The sequence below is a fragment of the Anopheles cruzii genome, chromosome 3 (assembly GCF_943734635.1).
Source record: "Anopheles cruzii chromosome 3, idAnoCruzAS_RS32_06, whole genome shotgun sequence".
NCBI classification, from domain to species: domain Eukaryota; kingdom Metazoa; phylum Arthropoda; class Insecta; order Diptera; family Culicidae; genus Anopheles; species Anopheles cruzii.
This window is the reverse complement of record NC_069145.1, coordinates 79,977,183-80,002,663: the sequence shown is the minus strand read 5'-3', so window position 1 is coordinate 80,002,663 and position 25,481 is coordinate 79,977,183. Positions and strand designations below refer to the sequence as shown.

The 25,481-nt window shown below is 50.4% G+C and overlaps 7 protein-coding genes across 8 annotated transcripts; 5 read left to right on the top strand and 2 right to left on the bottom strand.

The window, feature by feature from the left end:
• Positions 1-1,172: 1,172 nt before the first annotated feature.
• On the top strand, positions 1,173-1,890 carry LOC128275279 (succinate dehydrogenase assembly factor 4, mitochondrial). Its single transcript, XM_053013730.1, has 2 exons — positions 1,173-1,344; positions 1,423-1,890. Exons 1-2 carry the CDS (start codon positions 1,278-1,280, stop codon positions 1,695-1,697), a joined length of 342 nt encoding a protein of 113 aa, XP_052869690.1. The 5' UTR covers positions 1,173-1,277; the 3' UTR covers positions 1,698-1,890.
• LOC128275278 (WW domain-containing oxidoreductase) lies at positions 1,828-14,631 on the bottom strand. The gene is made up of 5 exons (XM_053013729.1): positions 14,537-14,631; positions 13,959-14,468; positions 13,564-13,873; positions 2,159-2,287; positions 1,828-2,088 (listed from the first exon to the last, which is right to left on the bottom strand). The coding sequence occupies exons 1-5, from the start codon at positions 14,629-14,631 to the stop codon at positions 1,903-1,905; spliced, it is 1,230 nt and encodes a 409-aa protein (XP_052869689.1). The 3' UTR covers positions 1,828-1,902.
• Positions 2,755-13,257, top strand: LOC128275277 (eukaryotic translation initiation factor 4 gamma 1-like). Of its 2 annotated transcripts, none has more exons than XM_053013728.1 (4): positions 2,755-2,815; positions 3,639-4,545; positions 8,717-10,973; positions 11,048-13,257. In XM_053013728.1, exons 3-4 carry the CDS (start codon positions 8,994-8,996, stop codon positions 11,324-11,326), a joined length of 2,259 nt encoding a protein of 752 aa, XP_052869688.1. In that variant the 5' UTR covers positions 2,755-2,815; positions 3,639-4,545; positions 8,717-8,993; the 3' UTR covers positions 11,327-13,257. The 2 variants fall into 2 exon arrangements, with proteins under 2 accessions (XP_052869688.1, XP_052869687.1); XM_053013727.1 differs by lacking the exon at positions 2,755-2,815 and adding an exon at positions 3,319-3,438.
• A 460-nt stretch (positions 14,632-15,091) lies between the features above and the next one.
• Positions 15,092-15,907, top strand: LOC128271986 (probable 60S ribosomal protein L37-A). The gene is made up of 3 exons (XM_053009689.1): positions 15,092-15,158; positions 15,441-15,576; positions 15,644-15,907. Exons 1-3 carry the CDS (start codon positions 15,156-15,158, stop codon positions 15,778-15,780), a joined length of 276 nt encoding a protein of 91 aa, XP_052865649.1. The 5' UTR covers positions 15,092-15,155; the 3' UTR covers positions 15,781-15,907.
• A 201-nt stretch (positions 15,908-16,108) lies between these two features.
• LOC128271093 (2-oxoglutarate and iron-dependent oxygenase JMJD4 homolog) lies at positions 16,109-17,332 on the top strand. Its single transcript, XM_053008530.1, has 2 exons — positions 16,109-16,199; positions 16,296-17,332. The coding sequence occupies exons 1-2, from the start codon at positions 16,130-16,132 to the stop codon at positions 17,330-17,332; spliced, it is 1,107 nt and encodes a 368-aa protein (XP_052864490.1). The 5' UTR covers positions 16,109-16,129.
• An 11-nt stretch (positions 17,333-17,343) lies between these two features.
• On the bottom strand, positions 17,344-18,620 carry LOC128271587 (alpha-methylacyl-CoA racemase). Its single transcript, XM_053009173.1, has 2 exons — positions 18,505-18,620; positions 17,344-18,444 (listed from the first exon to the last, which is right to left on the bottom strand). Exons 1-2 carry the CDS (start codon positions 18,610-18,612, stop codon positions 17,410-17,412), a joined length of 1,143 nt encoding a protein of 380 aa, XP_052865133.1. The 5' UTR covers positions 18,613-18,620; the 3' UTR covers positions 17,344-17,409.
• A 1,452-nt stretch (positions 18,621-20,072) lies between these two features.
• LOC128273111 (hormone receptor 4-like) lies at positions 20,073-25,028 on the top strand. The gene has a single exon (XM_053011028.1). The coding sequence runs from the start codon at positions 20,073-20,075 to the stop codon at positions 23,622-23,624; it is 3,552 nt and encodes a 1,183-aa protein (XP_052866988.1). The 3' UTR covers positions 23,625-25,028.
• The last annotated feature ends 453 nt before the right edge of the window (positions 25,029-25,481 follow it).

Genomic DNA, 25,481 nt, shown 5'->3' with positions numbered 1-25,481 from the left:
GTCCCATTGACGTGATCTATTTTAAGCTCCCAGCAAACAGAGCGACCATCACCGATGCACAAGCTCCCACGTTGATCCATCGTGGCTCACGTAAATGTACCATTAGGGGCCAGGCACACTTGGTATGAGATCGGCTTGGCTAGGATAAATCAATTCACTCCCTATACTGTTACTACCCACAGAGAGTTCCGCATCCCTTCAACGCGGCCTCCCACGTGACTCCCGGTCGTGAGTCCAATCGGCTCATTAAATGGAAAATATATTGGTGGAAAAAACATTCGAGGTGATAATGAACGAACCTGACGATTTTTGGCCTGAAGACCATTGAAGTAGCAGAGTCTATGATGTTAGTAGCTCGGAAACAAAACGGTTATGGAGATCAGTTACGTAACTCTCGTTTCCCGATCAAGATTTTGGAAATTGTTCTCCTTTGGGAAACATAAAAAACATACAAAACCGAATTCATTGATGAAGTTATGTGCCCATTCCTGTGCCGTACGTAATCCCCGTGATATGGCACGCACACGCAAGCTGCTCCAACGCGAAAACGATCGACCGGCCAGGCGGGGCACGTTTTAGCGTTGCCAACCTAAAATCACGGCGGTGTGGTCGTTTGTGTGGAAATGTATGCTGTGCCTAAGTAATGCTGTTTTGATTTTCCTTCGTGCGAGTGAATCTCAACACTCCGAGCACATGCGAATGTTGCCTGTTTGCTCTCGTTTTTCACATTCGATTTCTAATAATAAATACAAACCAGGGAGCAATATACCTTGCACGTCTTGTATGTTGGAACGTTTCTGGACGTTTCGTTGCCGTGATAGAATAATAAACCCTCCCATGCGTCGAGAGCATCTTCTTATCCGGCAATTACTTCCGCCGAGCGGTCTTGGCAATGTTAATCTCTGTTGCTTTATTAATCGAAGAAACTGTTTTTCCGGAACAGTAAACCACAAGTTGGATAGAAGGTTGGATTAGAAAGAGCAAATCAAAGATAATTTCTGCTGTAACCGAAATAACCGTAACCGTTAAAAATACAAAATGTATGTTTCGCTACTGCGCACCAGATGACGCTCTTAGCGATGAGAGTGTGAGAGAATGTTCCGGTGAAGTGAGAAAAGTGAGAAGAGTGAGAATGAGTCATCTTGTCAGATGCTCAGATGCAAACAAAACATTGTTCGTCCGATTAGTCCGTTTTCGTAACCGGGGCTACAAAAAAAGGCATTTTCCATAATTTTCCACTACCAACGAACCTCCCTTCGCAGTCGAACCTCTCAAAGATGACGTCCAAAGTACTGCTGAACAAATTTTCTTCCTCCATTCGCCACGTTTACGTTGTCAATTTGGGTAAGCATCCACACTCCAGCATCCGTGTTACTGCATTGCGCATCCACTTACCGTGTCTCCCCCCGTGACCCTCTGCAGTGCCTTCCCTGTCGTTCTGTTCCACAAACAAACCGCAGTCGACCGATGCTCCGGTTAGCCCGCGGATGGAAGAGTTCCAGAAGAAGCTGCGCGCTAAAACGCCCATCGGAAAGCTGGACGAAATTGTCGGCAAGCACCCGTACCAGGAGAAGGAACCACTGCAACCGTGGCCAAACAACACAAATCCCAGCACAGGCGAAATCGGTGGTCCACGCGGACCGGAACCGACACGTTACGGCGATTGGGAGCGAAAGGGAAGAGTGAGCGACTTTTAAAGCGACCGAAGATTTTAAATTATTGCATATGTTGTTATAGACACATAGTTAGGCCTTGCTTTATAAGGGCATTAGCGTTAGGATGTCATCAAGTTAAAGACTATAATACTGTAGGCTCATGTTTCTGATTGCACAATAAATGGGATGTATTTACGTTTAACCCGCATCGATTGCCGGTAGCAGTGTACCGGGCTCTTTAGCCTCTTTAGTCTTTACCGGACAGGGCGCGTCGAATCATCTGCTCGCTAATTTCCCACAGACTTTGCTGTAACTGCTCGTCCTTGGATGTACCCGAAGGATCGCACACGTAACAGTTGTTAAAGTACAGCGCGGTCAATCCCGTCAGTTCGTGGGCCGTTGCGCAATAGATGGTGGTGCTGGCGGCTTGTTGCTGAAATTACAGAAATCGATGGTACATTTTAAGTCCGACAAGCACCGTTCCCTGCGTCCATCGTTCTCACCAGCGACTTGGTAAATGGGCGAACCAGGGCAAACAGCATACGGTAGAACCACCAATTTCGGGACAGGGCCGACGAAACCATGTTTCCCGGATGGAGCACAAATACAGAAATTCCCCTTGATTTCCAGCGCTGCAAAAATTTGAATATTACTGTTACTAAGAACTGGATGGTTAAGGAAATAGACTTCGAAGCATATCAATTGATTTAAGAAAACCCCATTCCCGTTATTAGAAACCATTTTTGTAATCGGAATTAATATAGTAGCGGCGTGAGAATTACAAAACATTTGGCTTACAATATTTGGCTCACTTCCGACCGTTCGATGAAACCCCAAACTTCCAACCTCATGAGTTGTCAGCTGTCAAATGTGCGCGGTTTGCTGGTGGCTGTGTCGATCTACTAGTGCTCCCGCTCTCGCACGTGTGCAGCAGGCCCACCACCAACACCCTTTTCGGTGGCTCATTTTGCGAATTCTTCTGAAATCCGCACCACGTTACACGGGACGTGCGGTGCCAACAGTTCCGTGGGCAAGTACATATTCCCGCTACTACTACGGCCCAGAAGTTTGTCAGCGACCATTCCCAGCGAGTACGGAACGCTGCTCTACAATTACTTTAGAGGTAATTAATCGTCCAAAGGCTGCATCTCTTAGAAAAGGTTTGTCTTCTGCTGTCGTGTTACCTTACGGGCGAGAAGGTCCGAGCCACAGTGGAAAGAGTGAGACAGTGGACAACTAATCGTCTGTTTCGTTTGTATCTCCGTTGAAAACGGGGTGTGTGGAGGTGGTTTTAGAAAGAAAAGAACCCAAGAAACGCAAAGTAATTCGCAACATTTCAGTGTTGGCCACAATGGGCACACGTTTTTTATCCTTCGCTTTTGCACTCGCCTGTGTCGCTCCTTCACAACTTTCCGCTGTGACGGGCGCGCGCGAACGACTTCGTGTGCGTGTTAACACGGAGGCCTAGCTCTGTCTCGCTCGGCCGTGCATTATCAAAGTGAGCCGCGTGCGAGCGCCGCTCTTGAGAAATCGCGTACCTACGACTACTTCGATTCGATCGGCTCCTTCCTGCCGTCGTGCATAATGTGCCACCACACGTGAAAGTGACTTTTCGAATCCAGTCGAACGGGGTCTGGTGTGCGGGTTAGTACGCACCGGGCGGAAAAGACGGACTTCCACGCGCGAGGCAGGAGTTAATCGGGGCACGCGTACCTTCACCGTCCTTCGCTGCCGGAAAAGGTTACACCCCGCGTTCCAGGGCGTAGACCACAGCCTACGAAAGGTAATAAAGGCATTTCGGGGTGCTGCCACAGTATTTCACGGTTGCGCTCGGTGCTCCCCCTGGTCCTCGCGAAGGTCGAAAGTCCACGGCAAAGTGCATGTCACGGCGAAAAAACGTTTTTGCTACCTCGCCGCAGTTGACACGGTTGCAACCACACCTATCGGAATTTAAAGTAACCTTAACTAAATGCTTCATTTCAGAAATCGTAACATTACGTCGACGAAGCAGTGCATCCGGGAAGCGGACAAGGCAAAACAAATTCCGGCAACCTCATCAAATCGTCGTAGGCAGGCTCTCGCCGCACGAGTGTAGAGTGAGAAGTGAGCTCGACGTGTGATCCGTGTGAGTGAGTAGTGAGCCGACTCTGCGACTACTGCACGTGTGCGCCATTCCCTCGTGTGTAACGGTGGTCGCGCCGGTGTGTGAGTTTATACGGTGTGTAACTAGGTTGAACGGCAGCGGAAGAAAACAAAGAAGGATCACCCAAATTTCGCTGTCCTGCCGCCCATCACCGAAAGATTGCTTAGCAACAACACGTAACCGTGTCTGCGCCAGTGTGTGTGTGTGTGTACGTGCACCGTCGTCGTCACTTCGGTTCCAGTCCTCGGCGGACTACAAAAAACCGTGATCGAAAAACCATCAGGTGGCCTCGCCGCGATTGTTTCCTGCCATCAATATTACGCTCTACCTCATGGTCTCTTGTTATCCCTCCAATCGGGAGAGAGATATTCATAGCACGGTGCGTGCGTGAACGGTCGTGTATTTGTGTGTGCGTACGTGCGCCTTACTCGCCAAGTGGTTCCGAGATTCCGCGAGGTGCGCACTTCTGTGTACGTGTCATCCTCATTAAAGCAACCGGCGGCTCACGTTAACCAGTTTCTTCTCATCAAGTGTGCCTCGTGGTGTATCCTCGCAACCCCCCACCCGTTGGCCATCTAAGTTACTTCGAAAGAATTACCATTGGAACGTGGTCTTAAATCTTTCCCGATCACACTGCCGCAGCACAGTGCAGCAACTCGCGCCTTGTGCCACGTTCGACCGAGAAACGGAACTGTGACCTAGAAGTACGGCTGCAGTACACGGCCGCACCGCGAAATTGCGTATAGAGTAAGTGTTTTCGACAACCACCGACCAAGGAGAACCTTGAATTTTGTGACACTTTTCCATCCCTTCCATACGTTTTGTAACTTAGTGTCTCAATCCTTTTTTGTTGAGACACAACGGGGCGAGACTTGATGACTCTACACAACACCAGTAACGAACGGAACCGCCAGCAAACCCACGGTGAACGAACACACACACGCCCGCGAGGAACCGGCGCGCGCGCGTGTCGCTCGGGCCAAAGAGGGAGACAAATATAGTACAAAGCCTCGCCAGCGAAACTCTGCTGCTGGCAAGCATTCAAAAGCCACACAGGAGGTCGTCCGGTCGGGTTATCATTACGACACACAGTACGATTTGGACTTACCAAGTCCCACCGACCGCGCGACCGCGCTATTGCTGGTTCTTGCATTCTTTATGGTGCACTGTGCAGCACGCTACGAACGGCGATCGCACTCCTAGACCCGGTGTGTGCGTTTGTCGCGAGACGGTGTCTGTCTCACAGCCATTAAGAAATTTGCCTTACACGGAGAGAGGTGATCTAATGATCCGTCGGTCGATGATAGAGCAGGCGTGAGATTGAACCACACTCTCATCGGTTTTGTCTCACGGGTTTTGCTGAAGAAACGAGGGGACTTGCCACCGCGACCCCCTTGTTTGCATTGCTTTGTTTCTTGCAGCCATTGTGACAGCAGGCGCCCAGCAATTCAATGCCGGAGCACCCAACATTAGTCCTGTTTAAACCTTTAAAAACAGTAATAGAGCAAGGCGCAGATGCTGCGTTCGACCTTCAGACGTTCGCTGTTGCCGCTAATCACAGCTTCGATCCAGAACGTCGATAAGCCCTCTTACTGACGCTTACTATAAGAAATCCTAGTAGCCTACTTGTGCGCAACTTTTCCGCATCCTTCGCGATGGGCTTCAGTTTGAATCTGCCAATGAAAAATGATAGCGACAAGAGATGTCATAAACAAAAACGAACGAATCCCCAAAGTTCACGCGTCCTATCCTTATCGGTGCTCTCAGCGTTTTATAGATTGCCTGTGCTTTAATGCGTTGTTTGTTTCGCGATTGCAAATAACGCGAAGAATGAAAGTAAACTCGCGTACAGCAGAATCCTACCGAAAGTTACATAAGGCGCCTACTACAGCGGTTTCTTTGTTGCACTCGTTTGCAAGGATGTCACTCACTATGATTCATCGAGCTGACCTGCACGAAGGATTCCTCTTTCTTTCTGGCCATTACTTTGCAAATGGCCTTTCTTCACCCATTTCTAGTAGCAGCTCTCCACCAGCCGGAAGTGAACCTCCATGAAGAGGCTTTTTGTGCTGCATATCACTATCGGTTCGTCAAGGTCGTTGCGTAGCAACCATCGACAGAACTCCGTCCCGATCACCGCAAACTATCATCGTGATCGGTCAGTCAGTCAGTGATCATTTTCTGTGCCATTTTCGCTCGGTAGCACGTTTAAAGCAATGAAAAGCGATCACGGCACTGTCACTTGCTTAAATTAAAGCACGGTACCATTTGTATAGTTGCTGCGGTCCCGTGTTGCGGACCGAGATGCTTTCCAATTTCGGGTCTCCCATTAAAACGCAATGCTGGCGTGCAGCGCGGTAGTGAAATGGAGTGTTTCGATCACGGATGTGGGGATTGGAAGTGCCTTTGTTACTTTCTCCTAAAGGGGCGGCGTGAGCCCATTGATCATGGCCGATCGTACGTCTGCTGTTGCTGACGATCGTCAGCAATTAAGTGTGATTTAAGAAAGGACAGACAATTGATTGAATTTTGAACAGCTTAATCGGTTAGTGATAGTATGTTCCTTTCAACCGCTCAAACACACGGCACGCGAACACTCCACTAAACCGAACGAATCATATATCGGATCGACATTTGCACGATCCGATTTGAAAAGGCGATCGGTTAATTAACCGTTGGATTAACCGCATTCCGTACGCGTGGAGATTACTGGGCGCCGACGGTCCGGGGTTTCTTTTCAGACCCTTTACACAGGTGCAGGGGGGCATCACGGCGACGGGGGCATCATGCACGCAGGCATGTTGGGCTTGGATTTTTCGCCCGGCAACAGTGGAGCGCCGATCCAAAGAAAGTCCACTTCTCGTTGCCTCAGTGCGCGCTCTCACGTTCGTACGCGTATTTTATTACCTCCACGTTCGTATCGCACCGAAAACGCGAGCCCCTCAGGGGCAACCTGAGAGAGAGAATAGCGGTTTTGAGGATCCGCTATCGAAAACCGCCACATTTTCCGTTCCAACAGATGCACAGATGCGTGTGTGTCTGTGTACCAGACGATAACGGATTGCCGGCCGCCCTGTACTGCCCACCTTTACTGTAAGGCACGTTACATTCATTCATGCTCATCGCTCTGGCGTTGTTAGCTCGAAATCAGAGACGAAACAGGAGCGGAAGAAAAACGTGAATTCGGCCCTCAGTGGGTAAGGCAAAATGCACATTTTGGAGACAGAGAGAGGCGATCGAAAGAAACCGCCACGAAAGTGTCACGCACTCTCGCCACGGCCACCGATTGAGAGCGCCATTTGACGTCAGCAGCAACGTTGTGACCAAAATTAGTCATCTTGCAGAAATTGTGGCAAATTTGCAACCCAGTTTTGAACGGATTATTGGCCTCCACCTGCCGCCGAGTGAGGCTCCTCAATGTCTTTTTTTTGCATTGTTGTCACCACCGGGGTGTGTAAAGCCTAGCTCTCGCGTTCGGTCAACGGCTCGGGAACTAGAAAAACAAGAAAAAAAATCAACTTTCACACACAACGCTCGGCTCTCGGCTCTCAAGGGTAAAGATCACATGTTGCGTGCGGTACAGAAGGAAAACATACGATCACACGGCGATCGTAAAGAGAGAACGTGGCCGGCAGGCGACTGAATGTGGGGTGGTGTGGGATGGGTCTTTCCCCATCGGTGGCCGGTACCTAGGCGACCTTGTCCAGACGGTGATGGGGCCTTCGGTTCTCAAACTGGGGTGTAACACGAGCAGCTGATTTTTTGGTGGTAGTCCGGGGAATCCGCACATAATTCGCGTTTTCCCACGTTTGGTGATGCTTGGGCGCTACCACAAACCATAATGCAACCATATTTTGCAAGCCTCTATGCGTGCGACCCTTCCTCGATCACGATCGCCATCCTGTGAACAGTATGCACACGGGGGCGAGGGTTGTTTTCGGGGGTCAGTTTCTTCAGTTTTGAGACTATTGCGGGGCGCCCAGTAGAACGTTTAGCGCCGTGCGCGACACAAACGAAAAGTGAAAGATATGCACGCGAACACACATCACATTCCAAATCGGAGATCGCAGAGAGGAGTTCGCGTAAAAGAGAAGCAAAAACTGATGCGCACAAGAAAAAGATGATCTCATCGTATTTTTAAATACTCTTTCGAGACCGGCGACAGCCCCCGAAAATGGAATCGTCGTTACTTCTGCTTGGTTGGTGCATGGTGCAGAAAAAAAGAATCCTCACCGTTGGAGTAATATTTTACCCGCAGTCTAACGTTTGTGGCATTTGCATATTTGTATTATTTTGTGGCTAGTTTAATGCTTCACGCTGAGACTCAAATCTTATGAAGGCACAAAATATTGTCAAGTTTTTCACGTACGTACCAACAACGGGGGGCTGAATGAAGTAACGAAGAGATTTCTCTCTCGCGCGGGGTAAAAAAAGAACAGGGACATAAACAAAAAAGAGATACTGTGGACAGCTCAAAGCGCAGCAGCACCATCTCACAAACGCACGTAGGCGATACCGCCATTACCGCCACGTGAATGATAAAAATAGCAAAGAGAAAATACAATTCTGCAAAAAAAAAGTGAAGACGCTCCCGTCTTGTGGCGACAAACATTGTGCCGCCACCGCGCCGCAGCCAGCCAACAAAGACAACTAAGACGGCACTAGGACGTCCCCTGAGTATTTCGCTACACACCTGCCAGAAATCGGTCCGTGGCGATAAACGTTTGTGCCCCGTCACCTGGCCGCCGCGGGAGAGGCATTGATAACGATGGCGCCCGGTGAAGGAATGCATTAGCATTTAGTATTAGTAGTATTTGCTCAACAGGTGGCGGTTGCAGCAACTCCTCAAACCTTTTTGAGCCTTAAATTCCCTGATTTGCCCTTTTTTAAATTAATATTTAAACTCTCTTCTCCGCAGACTACTTCCCAAGGCCATCTTCCCGCCAGCCATCGACTGATTAGCGTTAAATCGTGGATCAAATCTGTAAATTAAGTGTTCAAAACATCACCTCAAACCGGGGCCGGCGTGTGTCAAAGGGGGAACCTACAGCTCTCACTGCCTCACTGCGGTAAGCGCTTACCGTGTTGATCCGTTCCAGAAGCACACGCACCCTGGAGCAAGGTGAGATCCGGTGTTGTTCATCAAGGCAAACGGATAAACGGAGGAGAGGTCAGTACCCAGCGCGACAAGAAACATGGCAACGGATAGTGGCGATATCGCCACCGTAACTCCCGGTCTGGTGGCAGCAGCCGAGACACAGCAGCAGCAGCAGCAGCTGCTCGAGGACAACAACAACAAACCGTTGCTAACGGTCGGAGCCGCTGATACGGCGGAACCGACGCCTAGCGTCAACGGAACAACCACCGAGCCACCGGCCACCGAGCGTGAAGTGGTCGAAAATAACCTCAACAACAACCTCACCGCCGTCAAGGAGGTAGGTGACACAGAAGCGATCGATGAAACGGAGGAAGCGGCCCCGACGGTGGGAAATAATAACTCCGCCGGGGCAACAACAACTCCCGCGGGTCACGCGTCGATTGGGACACGCATACGCCGCACGTCCGAGAAGCTGAACGAGGACACGCTCGGGGGGCTGAATGCGCGCAAAAAGTACTCGCTCGATGTGCTGCTCTCGTTGAAGGATTCGGCGATCGGGCGTGAGAAACCGTCCACGATCCCGGACGTGTGCCGGTCGCTGCTGAAGGCGAACCCGGGCACGTTCGTGAGCACCCGCCACAGCATGGGCGGCGGCGGCGGCGGTGGTGTAGTGGGAGGCGGTGGTGGCCAGGACAACTCCCTGTTGCCCGCCTTCATGCGGGGAATGGGCTTCGGTGGACCACCACCTCCGTCATCGTCGTCGTCGGGTGGCGACGGAACGGACGGTGGGCTGCGTCCCCCGATGAACCGCAACCTGTACCGTGGCCGGCTGTCGGCAAAGGAAATGTCAACCCGCTCGAGTGGCGGCGGTCCCGGTGCCGGGGGACCAGCCGGCGGGCTGGACGATCTGGACGGCAAGATGATCAGGCTGAACGTCAACATTGGCGAGGAGGTCAAGCTGAAGGGGTCGGCCAACGCGTGGAAGCCACGCTGGATGCAAAAGACCGAGGAGTTGGACGAGGAGCAGCAGAAAACCTCGGAACTGTCGCGCCAGTTCCGGAGCGTGCTGAACAAGCTGACGCCCGAGAATTTTGGCGTGCTGATGGAGCAGGTCAAAAAGTTTGAGATCGACACCGAGGAGCGGCTGGACAACTGTATCAAGATTCTGTTCGAGAAGGCCATTATGGAGCTAAACTTCTCGGACACGTACGCCCAGATGTGCAAGGAGCTGGGCACACTGATCGAGGTGCAGTCGAGCGAGAAGCAGACCACGAACGTGCTCAACTTTAAGCGCAAACTGATCGCCCAGTGCCAGCGCGAGTTCGAGAAGCACCATCTGGAGTGCAAGCGCACCGACACGCTGGCCGAGGAGAACGTGAAGCGCGCGGAAGAGTCGGGCGTGCCGCCGACCGCCGAGGAGCAGGCGGAGATGAAGCTCGAGCTGGAGGAGCAAAAGTACCGCATCCGAAGGCGCGCCCTCGGCACGATCCGCTTCATCGGGGAGCTGTACAAACACGAGCAGCTCCGGGCGAAGGTCATGATTACCTGCATGTCGATGCTGCTCAAGGACGATATGCTGGACGAGGAGTCGATCGAGTGTCTCTGCAAGCTACTGACCACGATCGGGGCCCGCATCGAGAAGGAGGACGAGCGCTGCCTTCAGGATTGCTTCGTCAAGCTGCAGTCGGTGGCGGAACGCAAAACCCCAATGCCCGGCGGCGAACTGGTATGCAACCGTATCCGCTTCATGATCATGGACCTGCTCGATCTGCGCAAAGACCGGTGGCAGCCACGTCGCGCACTGGCCACACCCAAAACGCGGGAAGCGATTCAGCGCGAGGTCGAGGCGGAGGAAAACAAGAACTGGGTGCTCAACTACAACCTGCCACGGGGCGGTGGTGGTGGTGGCGGTGGTAACCACCGGCACGATTACAACCAGAACGATGGTGGCCGCAGCGGCGGTGGCGGTGCTTCGAAAAACAAACGGTTCGTTGACGAAGACGGTTTCGTACAGCCCGTGTCCACGCGCAACCCCTGGACGATGCCCGCTATCGACCCGAAGAAAATTAACATCTCGGTATGTTGTGGCGCCGCCGAAGGAGGAGAGCGTATGGAACTGATTCCTGTATCCGTTTTTTTCTTCTTCCGAAGGTTTCAAAGGCAGCGGAAGAGACGCGTCTCGGGTCAGCGTCCATGTTCCAGAGCTGGGGCAAAACGAATGTGTTTGCGTCTCTCAATACGGGCGATCAGGCGGCGGCGGTTCCCGCTCCGACTCCCAGTTTCTTCGGTGCTTCCGGCCCGATGGGTGGTGGCGGTAAGGGTTCGGGAGGATCGCATAAAAAGTCCGGCGGTGGTGGCGGTGGCGGCGGTGGTGGTGGCAATAATTCCAAAAAGCAGCACTACCATGGCCGGAGCAGCAGTCACTTCTGATAGGCTGCGTGTCCTGATGCTGCGGGTTGGGGGAGCAGAGAGGCTGATTGATCCGGCCGAAAACCCGCACAACACTCCGGTCCGTTTGCTGCGCGCGCGCACACAGCCCCTTTACTTATTTTCGCTTCAATTCTATTTTGTTAAATGTTTATTCCTTCCGGATGCTTCCGCGTTGCGCCCTGGGCCCTAGTTTTTGTATCCCTTTACTACCAGCTCGGCACCATCAGTAATATAATCAGTCCTTATCGACGGTGCACGCACGATCGATCGATACGAAACAGAGTAAAATTTTCCCCTTTCTTGATTGCCATTTTCCCGAGACCCCAAGTGTTGTCCCCCCGATCGCTGAGCGACACGGTAGTAGGATTATCAAATTCCCGAAATGCAATTCACCGTTATGGGACGATGTAAACCACTCACTATGTATGAGAATTCCTTTTCTTCTTCGTGTATTGGCTCAAAACAGTTAAAAGTCATCTTATTCATGCTCCTCATCAAGGATGATGGTGGTATCCGTGCGCCAGCGGCTGGCTTGCCCATGGATTAACAGAATGCGGATGGGTGGCACAGACGTCCCCGACCGAAACAAAGCCTCAAAATATTGTGTATTAGAAAAGGTAAACGGAACTGCTGTGCGACTGCACAGCGGTAGGAAACAAAATGATGCCACGCAGCAGTTCCTTGCGAAACCGTTGGATTATCCGGCTCGACTAAGTGGAAATGGGTTGAAAAAGAAGCGAACAACGGCCGAACCCGATCCGAGATTATATACTCGATAAAATACATAAAACAAACTAATCGTAATTATAAATATATAAACGGTTTAATATAGGTAGGAAGCAAACAATTGTGCAAGAACGAGAGCGAGCGAGAGAGAGAAAGAGAGACAGGACACCCTAACCAAAATACCAACTACTTCCGTTCGAAAGGCGACTCCACGAAAGTGGGGTTCCCGCCCCGCCCTGGGTGCCAGTGTAACCCGCGATACTTCCCGCAATAGCCCGATTGTTATGGGATTGCTTAATGTAGATCGCAGATAGATCAAAGAAAAGACGGACATAGCTAGACTACCGGCGCAACACACAATTGTCAGCGTGTAAATAGAACCGAAAAATGGAAACCAATAAAAAAAAACAAACATCAATTAAGCTTCAAATAGTGAATTAGGGAATGTTAAACACGATGCGGAACTGCACCTGCGGATTATGAGAAGGGGCCCGATGGGTGGCTGGTAGTAGGGTCAACCAGCGCCTTGATCGCCGTGTTTTTCTTTATATTTTACCCTTTTATTTTAATAGTAATCAAGAGATAGCAAAAATAACTAACGGTCTTTGGTAGCTGCAAACACCTCTCTCTGTGGTGCTGCGGCAGGGCTTAGGATATACAATTTAAAGATGGTACACTTAAGAAGTAACACACAGCAGAGAAAACAACATAAAAAGTCGCAAAAAAAAGCTAGATTTTAAGGCTCTACTAGAAGATAATTTAGGATTTGAAAATTCAATTGATGAACAGTCGACTCTTCGGTCGTACAGTGCAGGCAGATCATCAACTAAGAAAGATCGCAATAATGATCGCACTCAGACACACATACAAGTCTGAGAGGACGCGTGATTACAACCCTCCTCGATCATTTCGAGTTACTATTAACCCCACTGACTTAATAATCAAGAAACGGCGATCGATCCGCCAATGATCGCTCGCATGTGGTGATCACATCGGTTGAGAACCGCGACAGTGGGTTCGATATTCTTGCAAACACATGGCGCAAAGAGACGGTCTCACACACAGAAGAGCGGCTCTTGGTCCTTGGTCGGCGCGTAGCAAGTAAGGTCCGCTATCACAAACGTTTCGTCGTTTCTTTTTTCTGTTCCGATAAACGTATGTAAAAGTAGCTATTAAATGTAAATAAACAAATGCCTCCGTTTGTACCAGCAAAGGTTTGTTCCAAAGTGCTGTCTAGTTCCATGAATCTTTTCTTTCTGTTTTGGCCTGTATTAGAAAATCTCTCCACCTGAAACTCTTGTTCCTCTCGGATGCGGCTAAGAGGGTTTCGTCAGTTTCGGACAGAGTCCAAGTCTCAGATACCAACAGTGGTGAGTACTGGGAGTTCCAGAAGTCTAGAATGATCATATCACACGCCCCTAGGCCGCGTGCCAGAAAAGTGGACTCCAGTTTTATCAATCGCCTCTTGGGAAGATAACGATAAGCCCGATGCAGGGGTGTGCCATACTTACCTTAGCTAGTTCCATTGCGAACAGCACGTTGCATAGCTTGGAATTGTTGTACGCCAACATGCTCCAGAATTTTGCCGGCGGTGGACACAGATCGCTCTCGCTGAGGCCGCTCGCCGGCAACGTGCTCATGCGATGCGATTCCGATGAAACGACCACAATGCGCGACGTGTGGTCGAACAAATCCCCCAGCAGCTTCGTCAGCTGGAAGTGCGCCAAATGGTTCACCTGGAACGTACGTTCGTAGCCATCCTCGGTGACGGAATGTGGAAGGGCAAACACGCCAGCGTTCAGTATCAGCATGTCGATGTGCCTATTGGGCGGTGGACAGGGTAAAAAAAACTTAGCTTACGACACGGTCTGGGACATTACGAACATTCCGGAACGGTGTAGATTACTTGCAAAGCTTTCGCACTTCCTCAGCACATCGCTGGCTGGACCGAAGACTGGCAAGATCCAGTGGAACGAACTTGCACCGTAAGCCGGCAGCTTCCTTCTCTTGGCATATTCGCCCGATGGCCGCCTTCGTGGATTGTTCGTCACGGCACGCAAACAGAACCTCACAGCCGTGCAGCGCCAACGAGCGAGCCGTTTCGAACCCGATTCCGGTGTTTGCGCCCGTAATTAGTGCCACTTTGCCGCTCAGATCCCGCCCGTGAAGAACCTGCAGTGCGTTGGTGCCACTATCGAACCGTTGGCGCAGTTCACCGACCTGTGTCGGTGCCTCTTCGACCGCAAACGCTAGTCTCGGATCGATGTACGATTTGCGTTGGGTTTTTTCGTCCACGAAAATCACCTTTCCGGTGCCTTCTTCGATCTGGCGCGACCAACCGATGGGGAGATCGCCGGACACGCGCTTCATTTTTCCGGTACGCGGATGGCTCCACTGAGTGGTCTTGCTTTGGTGGCTTTGGAGAGGCAAGAAGATTATAGTCAGCTGCTGGGAGTGTTGTTGGAAAACACTCAAACTACGTACTTTACATAGTAAACGAACCCGTCGCTCGAGGCACGTTCTTCCCATGCCGGTGGCAGCTCGTCCTCCGAGTCAGACTCCGGCATTTGCACCGGCATCGTTCGCGATTAACTATTTCCTTTCGTTTGCAAATCTCCGGAACACGGCCGCCCGGAACAATTCCAAGTAACCGATTATTGCAACAGTGGACTCAAACTGATGACACAAAGTGACACAGTTGTCAAAGTACGACGGCGGCGGAATTTATCGTTTAAAACTCTTATCGTTTTGATGCTAGCAAGGGAAGGGATGTGGAGGCTAATTTCACGCACCCTTGAAAAGTTTGAGTTTACCATAGCGTTTTTTATTCAATTACTAGTGTTACTAGGTTGGAATGGTAGCTCTTTCATCGGAACGTAAAGTACGGGCACTAAATGAACAATGAAAGACTAAAACACCGTTAATTTGGAGAATGCACAGCGAAGACGTGTCAAAAAAGTGGTGAAAATAAGAACAGCGAAAAGAGAACACGAAGTTCGCGAATGTCAAACCGCTACTTATCGTTTACATGTCTTTCTTTTCCTCCCGAGGCACTGCGAAGGAACCACGCGTGATTCTGTGAATTGTAACCGCAGCCTTCGAAATGGTAATTATCTCGTGGTTTTGCTTTATTAAAAGTGTTATCGATGGTTCCCCGCAATGCGCGATGGATCGGTGGTTGAAAATGGCTCATTTCTGCCATTTGCGGATCGAAAAAAACTGATTGCCGTCGCGGCTCCTTCCGCAGGCCGACATCGTGGTGTGTGTTTATGCCATCATGTCAACCTTAGGGGGTTAGGGAAACACCACTGGACGCGATCGACGTTCCGACGTATGCTTTACGAGAAGAGCATCTCCACTAACTCTTTGCCGATTCTTACCATTGCAGACCAAAGGTACTTCCAGCTTTGGTAAGCGCCACAACAAAACCCACACGTTGTGCCGCCGATGTGGCCGCTCGTCGTACCACATTCAGAAGCATACTTGCTCCCGCTGCGGCTACCCCGCAGCGAAGATCCGATCATGTAAGTATTCAGGAAAATGAAATGTTTTGAATGTAGGATTCATCCACGGCTTTCCTTCTGGTTGCAGACAATTGGTCGATTAAGGCCAAGAGGAGGAAGACCACTGGCACTGGCCGTATGCGCCACCTGAAGGTAGTGCGTCGCCGTTTCCGCAATGGTTTCCGCGAGGGTCAGGTAGCGAAGCCACGCAAGGCCACCGCCTAAAGTGTGTGAAGCCGTCTATCGACGAGGGTTAAAGCAATCCTTCGTTGAATTTTTGTTTTTCACCAACTACATCTCTTGAGGAAATGAAATAAATAGCACTGGGGAAAAACTAATTTTTGAGAATTTACATGCCGTCCTCCGCATTTGAATCGTTCCACTGAGAGAAAGAAAATACCAGGGACCTTCGCCTTAATTGTGACACTTTAGTTGCAAATTCCACTAAACAAGCGCTCCGAAGCTGACAGATGCAGCAGATTTTGTTTTGCTAGACACAGTTCTCTAGCGTTGCGCGAAGACATAAGTCGTTTGTTTATCCTCCTCACTAGCTAAATAATCTCCTTAATCTTGCATGGCGCAAATAGAAATCGAGCCTTTCCAGGCGGATGATCCAGTGGCGTCGACGTCCTACAGTGAAGATGGTATCGAGCGAATCGCTGCAAAAGACATATCATACTCCGAATTTTTCACTCGTTTCATGCACCCGAACCGACCTGTCATTCTAACGTCCATCGCAGAGAATTGGGAGTGCTTCATCCATTGGATCGATCGATCGGTAAATCCCAGTCAGCTCGACGTGCAGTACCTGAAAAGCAAGCTGCCCAATCTGTCGGTTCCGGTGGCCGATTGCGAGACGCAGCGATACAATGCACACGAGAAGATTGAGGTTAAATTGTATGACTTTCTGGACAGCTGGCAGAGCACGTCCGAGACCAGTAAACGCAGTCGATACTACCTGAAAGACTGGCATCTACGCAGTATGGTACCGGAATACGCTTTCTACGAAACGCCTCATTTCTTCGCCTCGGACTGGCTGAACGAGTACTTGCTCGACCAGGGCTTGGATGACTATCGGTTTGTGTATCTAGGAGCCAGTGGCACATGGACCGCTTTTCATGCCGACGTATTTGGATCGTTCAGCTGGTCGGTGAACATCTGCGGCCAGAAGCTCTGGTACTTCCTGCCGCCATCCGAAGAGCAGAAGCTGGCCGATGGTTTGCGGAATCTTCCCTTTCGCGTGACCGAGCAAAGCCTCCAGGATGCAGGCGTTAATTATTACACCGTGCAGCAGCAACCAGGCGAAGCTGTATTCGTCCCCACCGGCTGGTACCATCAGGTATTGAACGTAGAAGATGCCGTTTCTGTAAATCATAACTGGATCAATGGCTGTAACGCGAAAAACTTGTGGAAAAACCTTCGCAGCGCACTCTGCGACGTTCGGCGTGAGATTGACGATTGCCGAGATATGGAAAACTTTGACGAACACTGTCAGCTAATGTTAAAGGCTAGTTTTGGTATGAATTATGCCGATTTTTTTGACATCATCTACTACATCGCTGACAAACGGTTGAGCTGGCTCAGTAGGGACGATGGTGTCGAAATGAAACAGTACCATTACACAATGGGTAGAAATCACGCAGTGTTCGATCTAGTAAGCGTAGCGAATCTTTTGTCTGAGGCTGTGGAGTTAAATCATTTTGCAGCCTACCGAGAGATGCAGAACACCGCTGTGTGCTACCTTGAGCAAATAAAGCAAGCCATCGCATCGGTGTAGAAAACCCATCATTCACCATCGGTTTTATTAGAATAGTTCAAACTTACAACTAGTTAACATCAGTTAAAAATGAGTCTTTATAGCTTTGGGGCAGTGGATAGCAAAACGACGCCTTCTTCGTGCAGGCGAACAATTTGAGGAAAATCAATGCCTACTTCGCCCAGAATTTCAACAGTCATTTCTAAGTCATCACGCTTCTTGGACAGAGCGCCTGAAGTAGCCGGCGTGCGACTCAGCTTTGGTGCCGGTGTTGGTACTGTCGTATCATCCGTGGTTTTCAGGGGATCCAGGAACACTTGCCGATCGCGGTTGTGCGCATACGATGCAACTTCGTCCAACTCGAGCACGGGAAAAACACAGGCGTCCTTCGTCTCAAATATCGCCATCCATTCGTCTCGCGTTTTGGTGCGAAAAATGTCCTCAAACTGTTTTCTGCGTTCCTCTTCGTGCCCAAACTGCGACAAGTCGGGATCTAAGCCAAGCCCTTCCAGCAACTGTTGGTAGAATCGATGCTCTATCGCGCCAACGGAAAGAAATTTACCATCTTTCGTTTCGTACGTATCGTAAAAGTGTGTTCCGCCATCGAGCATATTCTCTCCCCGTGCCTTTCCCCACAGTGGGAGACTCTGCGAGCGGAACAACCAACTTCCGACGTAGGCCGCTCCTTCGACCATCGCATTATCGACAATTTGGCCCTTTCCCGACCGGTGCCGCTCAACTAATGCCGCTAGTATACCGAAAGCGCACATTAGCCCACCGCCTGCAAAGTCGGCCACCAAATTAATCGGTGCGTACGGTTTGCTTGCCTTGCGACCCAGTAGCGAGAGAACTCCAGAAAGTGCAACGTAATTAATGTCGTGTCCGGCACGGGCGGCGTGGGAGCCCGTTTGCCCAAAACCGGTCAGGCGTGCGTAGACAAGTCGTGGATTGTCCTGCAGGAGCGTTGCCGGGGATAGACCTAGTTTTTCCATAACACCCGGCCGAAACGGTTCTATCATCACGTCCGAACGCGAACACAGCGAACGTACCACTTCTATTGCTTTCGGTTTCTTCAAATTCAAAGCCAGCGACCGTTTTCCTCCCTGCAGCATGTCCAGCGAGTTCCTGGGAGTCTGTTGATTAGAATGAATAAGATAAGAATTACGGCGACGTAAAATGTAAAACATTACTACCATATCGATGCGGGTGACCGTGGCCCCGAAATCTGCAAGCAGCATACCGCAAAACGGTCCCGGTGCAAGTCCCACGAACTCTATTACTTTTAAACCTTGCAGAGCCATTTTTACAGTATTCTATGGCGAGGAGAATTGACGAGTGAACTTTGGAACTGCGGTTGAACCTTTTTGCCATTGAAATTGTAAGCTCAGAAGCAGAGAGTGCGAGGCAACCCTGTCTCCAAATGTGACAGCGTGCGAAACGGTTGAGCTGGAAATTTTTGTTCTCACGAACACATAGTAAGCCATAGCTTTAACCCCACTCACACACGCACGCATTCTCTTCGTTTCATTTTTCGCTCGTGAGGAAAAATTCCACAGCTCATCGTTGGGTCGGTTGGGCGAGCGCGTCACAGTGGCGGTTTTGTTTCGATTTAGTTTTATTTTTGTTTAGTTTAAGGTTCAGTTTGATGTTTGTAATTTACCCGTCGACCGTTTTACAATCGAAAGTAAATGCAGTGATAGTGTGATGGCGTTCTTTTGCGGCTCTAGTGCGATTTCGTTCCATGTTCGTTGCTTCGGTGAGCTGAGCTTCGTTTTCTCGCTGTGTTGTGTGTTCCCACATATCGCGTGTCTTCTTCCCGTCCAGTACAGTTAAAGTGCCGACCCTCCCCGCCCACTGAGCAGGATACGGGACGGGAGGACGTGTGAGGGTTCGAGGAGTTGAATGGCCAGTTGTGTGTTGGTGGCGCTCGTAAAATAGCATTTTAATAACTGGCGGGCCCGTCCGATCGTGCGCGAAGAAAGCGAAGAAGGCGCAAAACTGGCCAATGCAAATACACACTTTTCCATGCACAAGAACAGGCTGCGAGCCAGATCGCGCGCGGCCGTATTCGTGTCATACGCGTGTGCACGGTAATTTTCCTCGTCGTACTCTCCTTTTTTGCACGAGAATTTGGCAGGAATGAATCACTTCTCAACAAAGTAAGCTGCGACCGTGATTTTGTTCGGTAATTAATTTCTGTCTTCCGGCAAAGCAAAGTAAAATGGAACGTAACTCACCGATCATAATGTGTGCGTACCCTGTAATGTATTTTCCAGGCCCCCCAAACGCGCTGGAGTGCAGCATAGACGTGTGAATAGTTCGTGATGTGAGAAATGCACGCCGAAATGGGAGCGACAGAATCGAACGTTGCTCGTCTCTTATCGACAGCGTTGCCTGCTACTGGGAATGCATGGGTGAAAAATGTGTGACTCAACAGCGATGAGCAGCATAAGATCTTGTGCCACAAGTCTCTCTGTGCAACCGGAACGATGATAGGCTCTGGGACCCTGGTGCATGGTCGACGGCTCCGAGTGATGGATTGAATGCGCAAATGAATGATTCACGATTTCGAAACGAGACAACGAACGAACGAACCGAACCACTCCGTGACCCCTGGGGGCCAGTGGAGAGATAACTTGGGGAGCAGAGCGAACGAGATAAGCAACAGTTGCGGGGCGAGGTTAAAACTGTGCGGTCAACAAAGCTTCTCTCAAGGGGCTGCGATCGGTCGATTACCGTGGAGGGGCGGTTTCGGAAGACAATGGGTGATGCCAAAGTGAAACAACCCTTCTTTGGGACACAAGCGCATCATCATCATCACCACCACCACCACCATCATCACAACCATAATCACGCTGCTCCCGCCGAATCATCGCTGGTTACGCCGACAACGACTCATAGTAACGGTGTAACCATGTCAACAGTGATTGATGCTAAGCATGCCACCAGCACCGGCCTACTGACGGGTGGATTGAATTCGAAGCAAACGGTAGGACCCGGATCGGGAAAAGATGCCGCGGGCACCATGGCAAACCCTTCGAAAAGCGCAGGTGCCGCCAAATATGAGCAGCTTAAGCAGCGCAAACAAGAGTTACAGAAACGGCTCAACGAAAAGTACAGCCAGCTGCAGCAGATCAAGCGCGAAGAAGCGCAGCTCATCGGGATGTATCCGAGTGACTTCAGCTGTGGTATTGGCCCATCTGACGGACCGGCAGGTACGGCCGCGGGTGGCAACGGTGCCATGAGCAATGGCACTGCCCCGACGTTACGGCGTAAGATTGGCACCAGCTTTAAGTTGCCGGAAAACTTGCTGAACAACAAGGAAGATGACATCAACAAACTGCTGCTGGAGAAGCAGATACAGCAGCAAATATCGGAAGCTTCGCTGCGCCTGGCGAACGATGGTGGCCAGCCAAAGTCCGTGCGGCGCACCCATAAACAAAACTATGAGCAAGCGCAACAGAAGCTGCTGGCCATCAATCAGAATCTAAGTGCGCTGAAAAAACGTCAGCAGCAACAGCAGCAACAACAGCAACAGCAACAGCAACAGCAACAGCAATCACAGCAAGCGGCGGCCGAGCATAAACCTTCCGCTCGGGACGATATCGATCTGCACAAATCGGCGCAGGTCAATCGGTTCCGCTCGAATAGCAACAGCAGCAGTATGCTAATGCATCTGTCCGAGCGGCGTAATTCCGTCAAATCGACCGGTTCTTCGAACGCCTCGGGCAGCATAGCGGCTCAGCATCATCAGCATGCTCAGCACCATCACCAGCAGCAGCAGCAAATGTTGCAAGTGCAAATTCCCCCTGGACACTATCATCACTCTCCTCAGCTGCAACATCATCCGCCAATGCAGCAAAAGCAGCAAATATCGCCTTACTCGATTCACAGTGGAATCATACCGTCCGGTTCGCAGAGCATGACATCGGCTGCCTCTGCGGCGATGATTTCCCAACTCAGCATGCTGCGACATCGCGCTCGAACGGACAGCTTTAGTGGGATTGTTAGCTACGATTCCCTTTCGGCCGGTTCGGCCGCAGAACTCAGTGTGAAGATGTCACCGATCAGTGCGAACGGCAGTATCGCCAGCGGTGGTAGCATTGGACAGCTACAACATCATCATCATCATCAGCAGCAGCAGCAGCAGCAACAGCAGCAACAACCACAGATGACGGTTGGTCCTGGACCGTCGCGAATGAATAGACTGATCCAGCAGCAGCTTGGTGTTAACTATAGTCCACCACCAGGAGTTGTCGTCGGTGGTGGCAGTGGCACCAGCGGATATGTGCTTTCACCTACCGTTGCCGTGGGGTCACCGGGTGGAAACGGTGGCCAAGCGTTTGTGTACGACACTAAAGTGATCGCTCGTCTGCAGGGCACCGTAAACAGTAACATGCATCACTTTCCGTCGCCTCCACCGCACCCACAGCAACTTCCGTTGGGATCTACGGTCGGAACCGGTCCGCACGGTCACGGTCATCATCTGTTGAGCGATCAAAATTTGTGTCCGAATGCGATGGCCGCACCAACGGGCGGTGGCTACGACCAGGGTATCAGCGACCATCATGCGTCGGGGAGCGTTGGAACTCCGGCCGGTTTGGGAGGCTATTGGATGACACTGGAGAGCGGTGAGAAGGTTTGGTGCTCGGTGGACAGTCGACAGTTTTCCAGTCTGGACCGAAAGCAGGGCGCGGGCGCCGGAGGTAGTATGAAGCTTTCGCGAACGAGCACCAAGCTTACATCCAAACCGACGGGACAGCTGCAACCGGCAGTGAAGTCCTCGTCGTTGGGCAACTTCCAAGAGTACATCGGCAAATCCGGTTCATTGACACAGGACGATGACATGATCTCGGTCCAGCCGGATGCCATTTCCGTTACTTCCGGCTCCAGTGAGCATAAGAAGCGTGAGAAGGTGTGGCGCGAGACGTCGCTCGATAGTCCGCTTCTGAAGCATAAAACACTCCCACCCTTACCTCCTGGTCCGCCGCACGCCGTCGGAACACTACCCGTGAACGGACATCTGGTGCAGTCGCCGGGTGCGATCTCACCGAACTCACCGTCATATCATCACCACCATGTGGCCACGAACAATCCGACCATTCCATTACATATTAACACAAATGTGTCGTCGTACACCTCGTCTTCGCCTTTGCTGTTGTCCCCTCAACAGATGAGATACTATCAGCAACGCCAGCAACAGCTTCTCGAGCAGCAGCGTCAACGAATGAAGCAACAACAGCAGCAGCAGCAGCAACAAAGGTTAATGATTGAAGAGCAACAGAAGCAAATGCAGAGTGCTTCCTCTAGACAGGATCAGCAGCACCCTGTCCAGCACCCAAACAATCCTACGGTCGGTAGTTTGCAGCCGCCTCTTCCCATGTCCGCGATGAATGCGACATCGACCGCATCACTCACGACGACAACGTTGGAGCATTACAACGCTTTGCATTATCAGCAACACAAACCGCAGAATCCGCCTCCGTATCATTCGCGCCACCAGCATCCACCGCCGCCACCGTTGCCACCGCCGAATCAGCACCACTATCACCACTCGCAGCAACGCCTACAGCACCCTCCTCCGCCACCTCCACCACCCCCACTAGTTCATCCGCAACATCTTGACCTACTACCACCCTCCTCGTACACCCAGCACGATGGCGTACCATCGTCGACCCATTTGTCACCCTCAGCGACCAGTGGTGGCGGCAGTCGAGTAGTGAGTCATCATCTCGATGGCGGAACGGGCTACGGGTACCATTCCGGCGGTACACTCTCTTCCCGGCATCCGGACCTGCTCATCTCCCCGACGCTCTCGCATGCCTCGTCCCACACGCTTATCTCTCCGACGACGATCGTTCAGGCACTCCCGATCGGTAGACCGAGTGGTGGTGACGAGACTAGCAACGTTTCACCGACGCCCTCCGCGGTCATGACGCATCAACCGGCCGTGACGGGACCGCAGTACACGGGCGCGGGAGGGCCAAAGCCTGACATTCAGATGGAATCGCCCAAAAATATGACGGTCGTACAGCAAGGCAAAATAATGCCCTACAAGGAGGTTACGAAGCCGTTCGAGATGTCCGACTTCTACAAATACTCCACCAAGTACCGGCAGAAGCAGCAACAACAGCAGCAGCAGCCGCCCCACCAAGCGCGGCCCGATCAATATCAAGGATCGGTGGAGCAACAAAGTCCCGGCCAGCAGCAGGAGGTTGACGACGGTGATGGCGGCAGTGGCGAAGGCATACACAAGGGTATCTATCAGCCACCGAATCGATCAATTTGTCAACCGATCAACAACTACAACTGACGCAACCAGCGCAAGCGATAACGCAGAAGATTTCAAGCAATAGAGAAAACAGAAATACTATTGTTATTAGGTCGGCTAGGTCTCGTGTTATCTATCGTTCCCGCTGATCGTTCCTTTTAGGTAGCGTCGAAGGATAAGGATAGCGTTGTTTGCTGCTGGCTGGAAGAGAGGGGACGTTGTTGCGCGTTGAGCTGTAACTAACTATTGTACCTGTGCGCGGAATTTGGGAATCTAGTTGATAAGGTGCGATGATAAGAATGTTTGTTAGAGGGTAAGGTTGCCAATACTAGACACTCGTAGCGGTGTGTGCTGCTTTACGGTTATCGTTTCCCTTTTCGCTGATAAAAGTGATTGCAGAAGAACAGAGAAAAACACTTTTTTTTTGTGGCCACTTTTTTCACAACCACCTGGTGGCAATGAAAGGGAAGGAACTCGTACCGATCTCCTCTTAGCTTGAACTAGAAGCAAGCGAAAGAAGGACGAATGAATGGAATGGACGCGCAGCAATGACAACACATCGTTGTGGGTCATCAGAAAAGTAACAGGAGTTTCTTCCTAATGCTTGAAGATCAACCGATCAGCAAAAACGGTCCGGCTGGATGAGCGGGTGACAATCTGACTACTTCCTCCAGAAAAGACTTACAAAAACAGCGTAGCATTTCGCGCAATTGCCGTTTACTTACAAAATCGGTAGGCATATTTAATATGGAGTACACAACAATAAGACTGTAGTGCACTATGGTAGTGCAACGAGAAAGACACCGGAGAGAGAAGAACACACAACGAACTGTACCTCCGATCATCAAATAGCTGTTAGTAGGCTGAGAGCGATTGCCTTTCGTAGGGTTTAATAACAATAGCTAAACTGTGGCCTTTGCGATGCCACGGGGCAACAACAGGAAGTGACAGGAATAGAGAAAGCGATGACTTTATCTGATTTACCTTTTTCTTAGGTATTTGATCATAATTCTAATTTGTAAGGAACTTAAATTAGGCACTCCTTGCGTTGGAACGGTAGCACAGAAGCGATTACAATTGCGTTGTGTTAAGTTTCCGTGTGGTGTTAGTTAAAGAAGCGACAATATAAGACTTAGATTAGCAATGCAATCATTGGTTCTCACGCACTGTTGGCGCGACCGTTGCGTTACGTTTTGCTTGTTGAAACAACGGAACGACACAACTTCAGATTCTAAATTGTTATACAAAAATCGGACCATTGACCGCTGTTACTCAGATATTTCTTCTGCCACCGACGAGGATATTGTTTGTTACAAATAGCAGAAACAAAAACTCAAAGCAACATGAGAGGCAAAAGTGATTTTGCTGTATAATATAATATGCGAACATCCGAGCTAAGTCTTAGACGGTAAGCAGGGGGTTATACAACAACTAAATCAGCAATCGTATTGTAATAAAATTTTTGGGGAATATTTTAAGCATTAAGAAAGTAGGATCGAGTTGAAAAATATACAACAAAACTGAACTGCCCTTCTTCAGTAGTTTCGATTTTTCGCGGTGAACATTTGGCAATCAAACGAGTCGTTGTGATTTGCTTCGTTGGAGCGAAACGAAGTAAGCTGTGATGTGATGGAATTTGGAATTACAAATTTTCAATTGCACTCTGAAAGGTCTGAAAGAAATTAAGCATTTTTCGCGAATATAATATTTTTCAGCAGAACGAAATACATTTTATTCGAACCATCAATCGAGTCGAACGTCGAACAAGTTAAGTTTGGACCATTGACTCTGTTGAACCAAGGTAATTTTCATTCCACTTTCATTGGCACCAAATAGCTGGGAAAGTTGAAACAGCTTCTTGACGGTCTTGTTCTCTTCCCGAGAAAAACTAACACCACC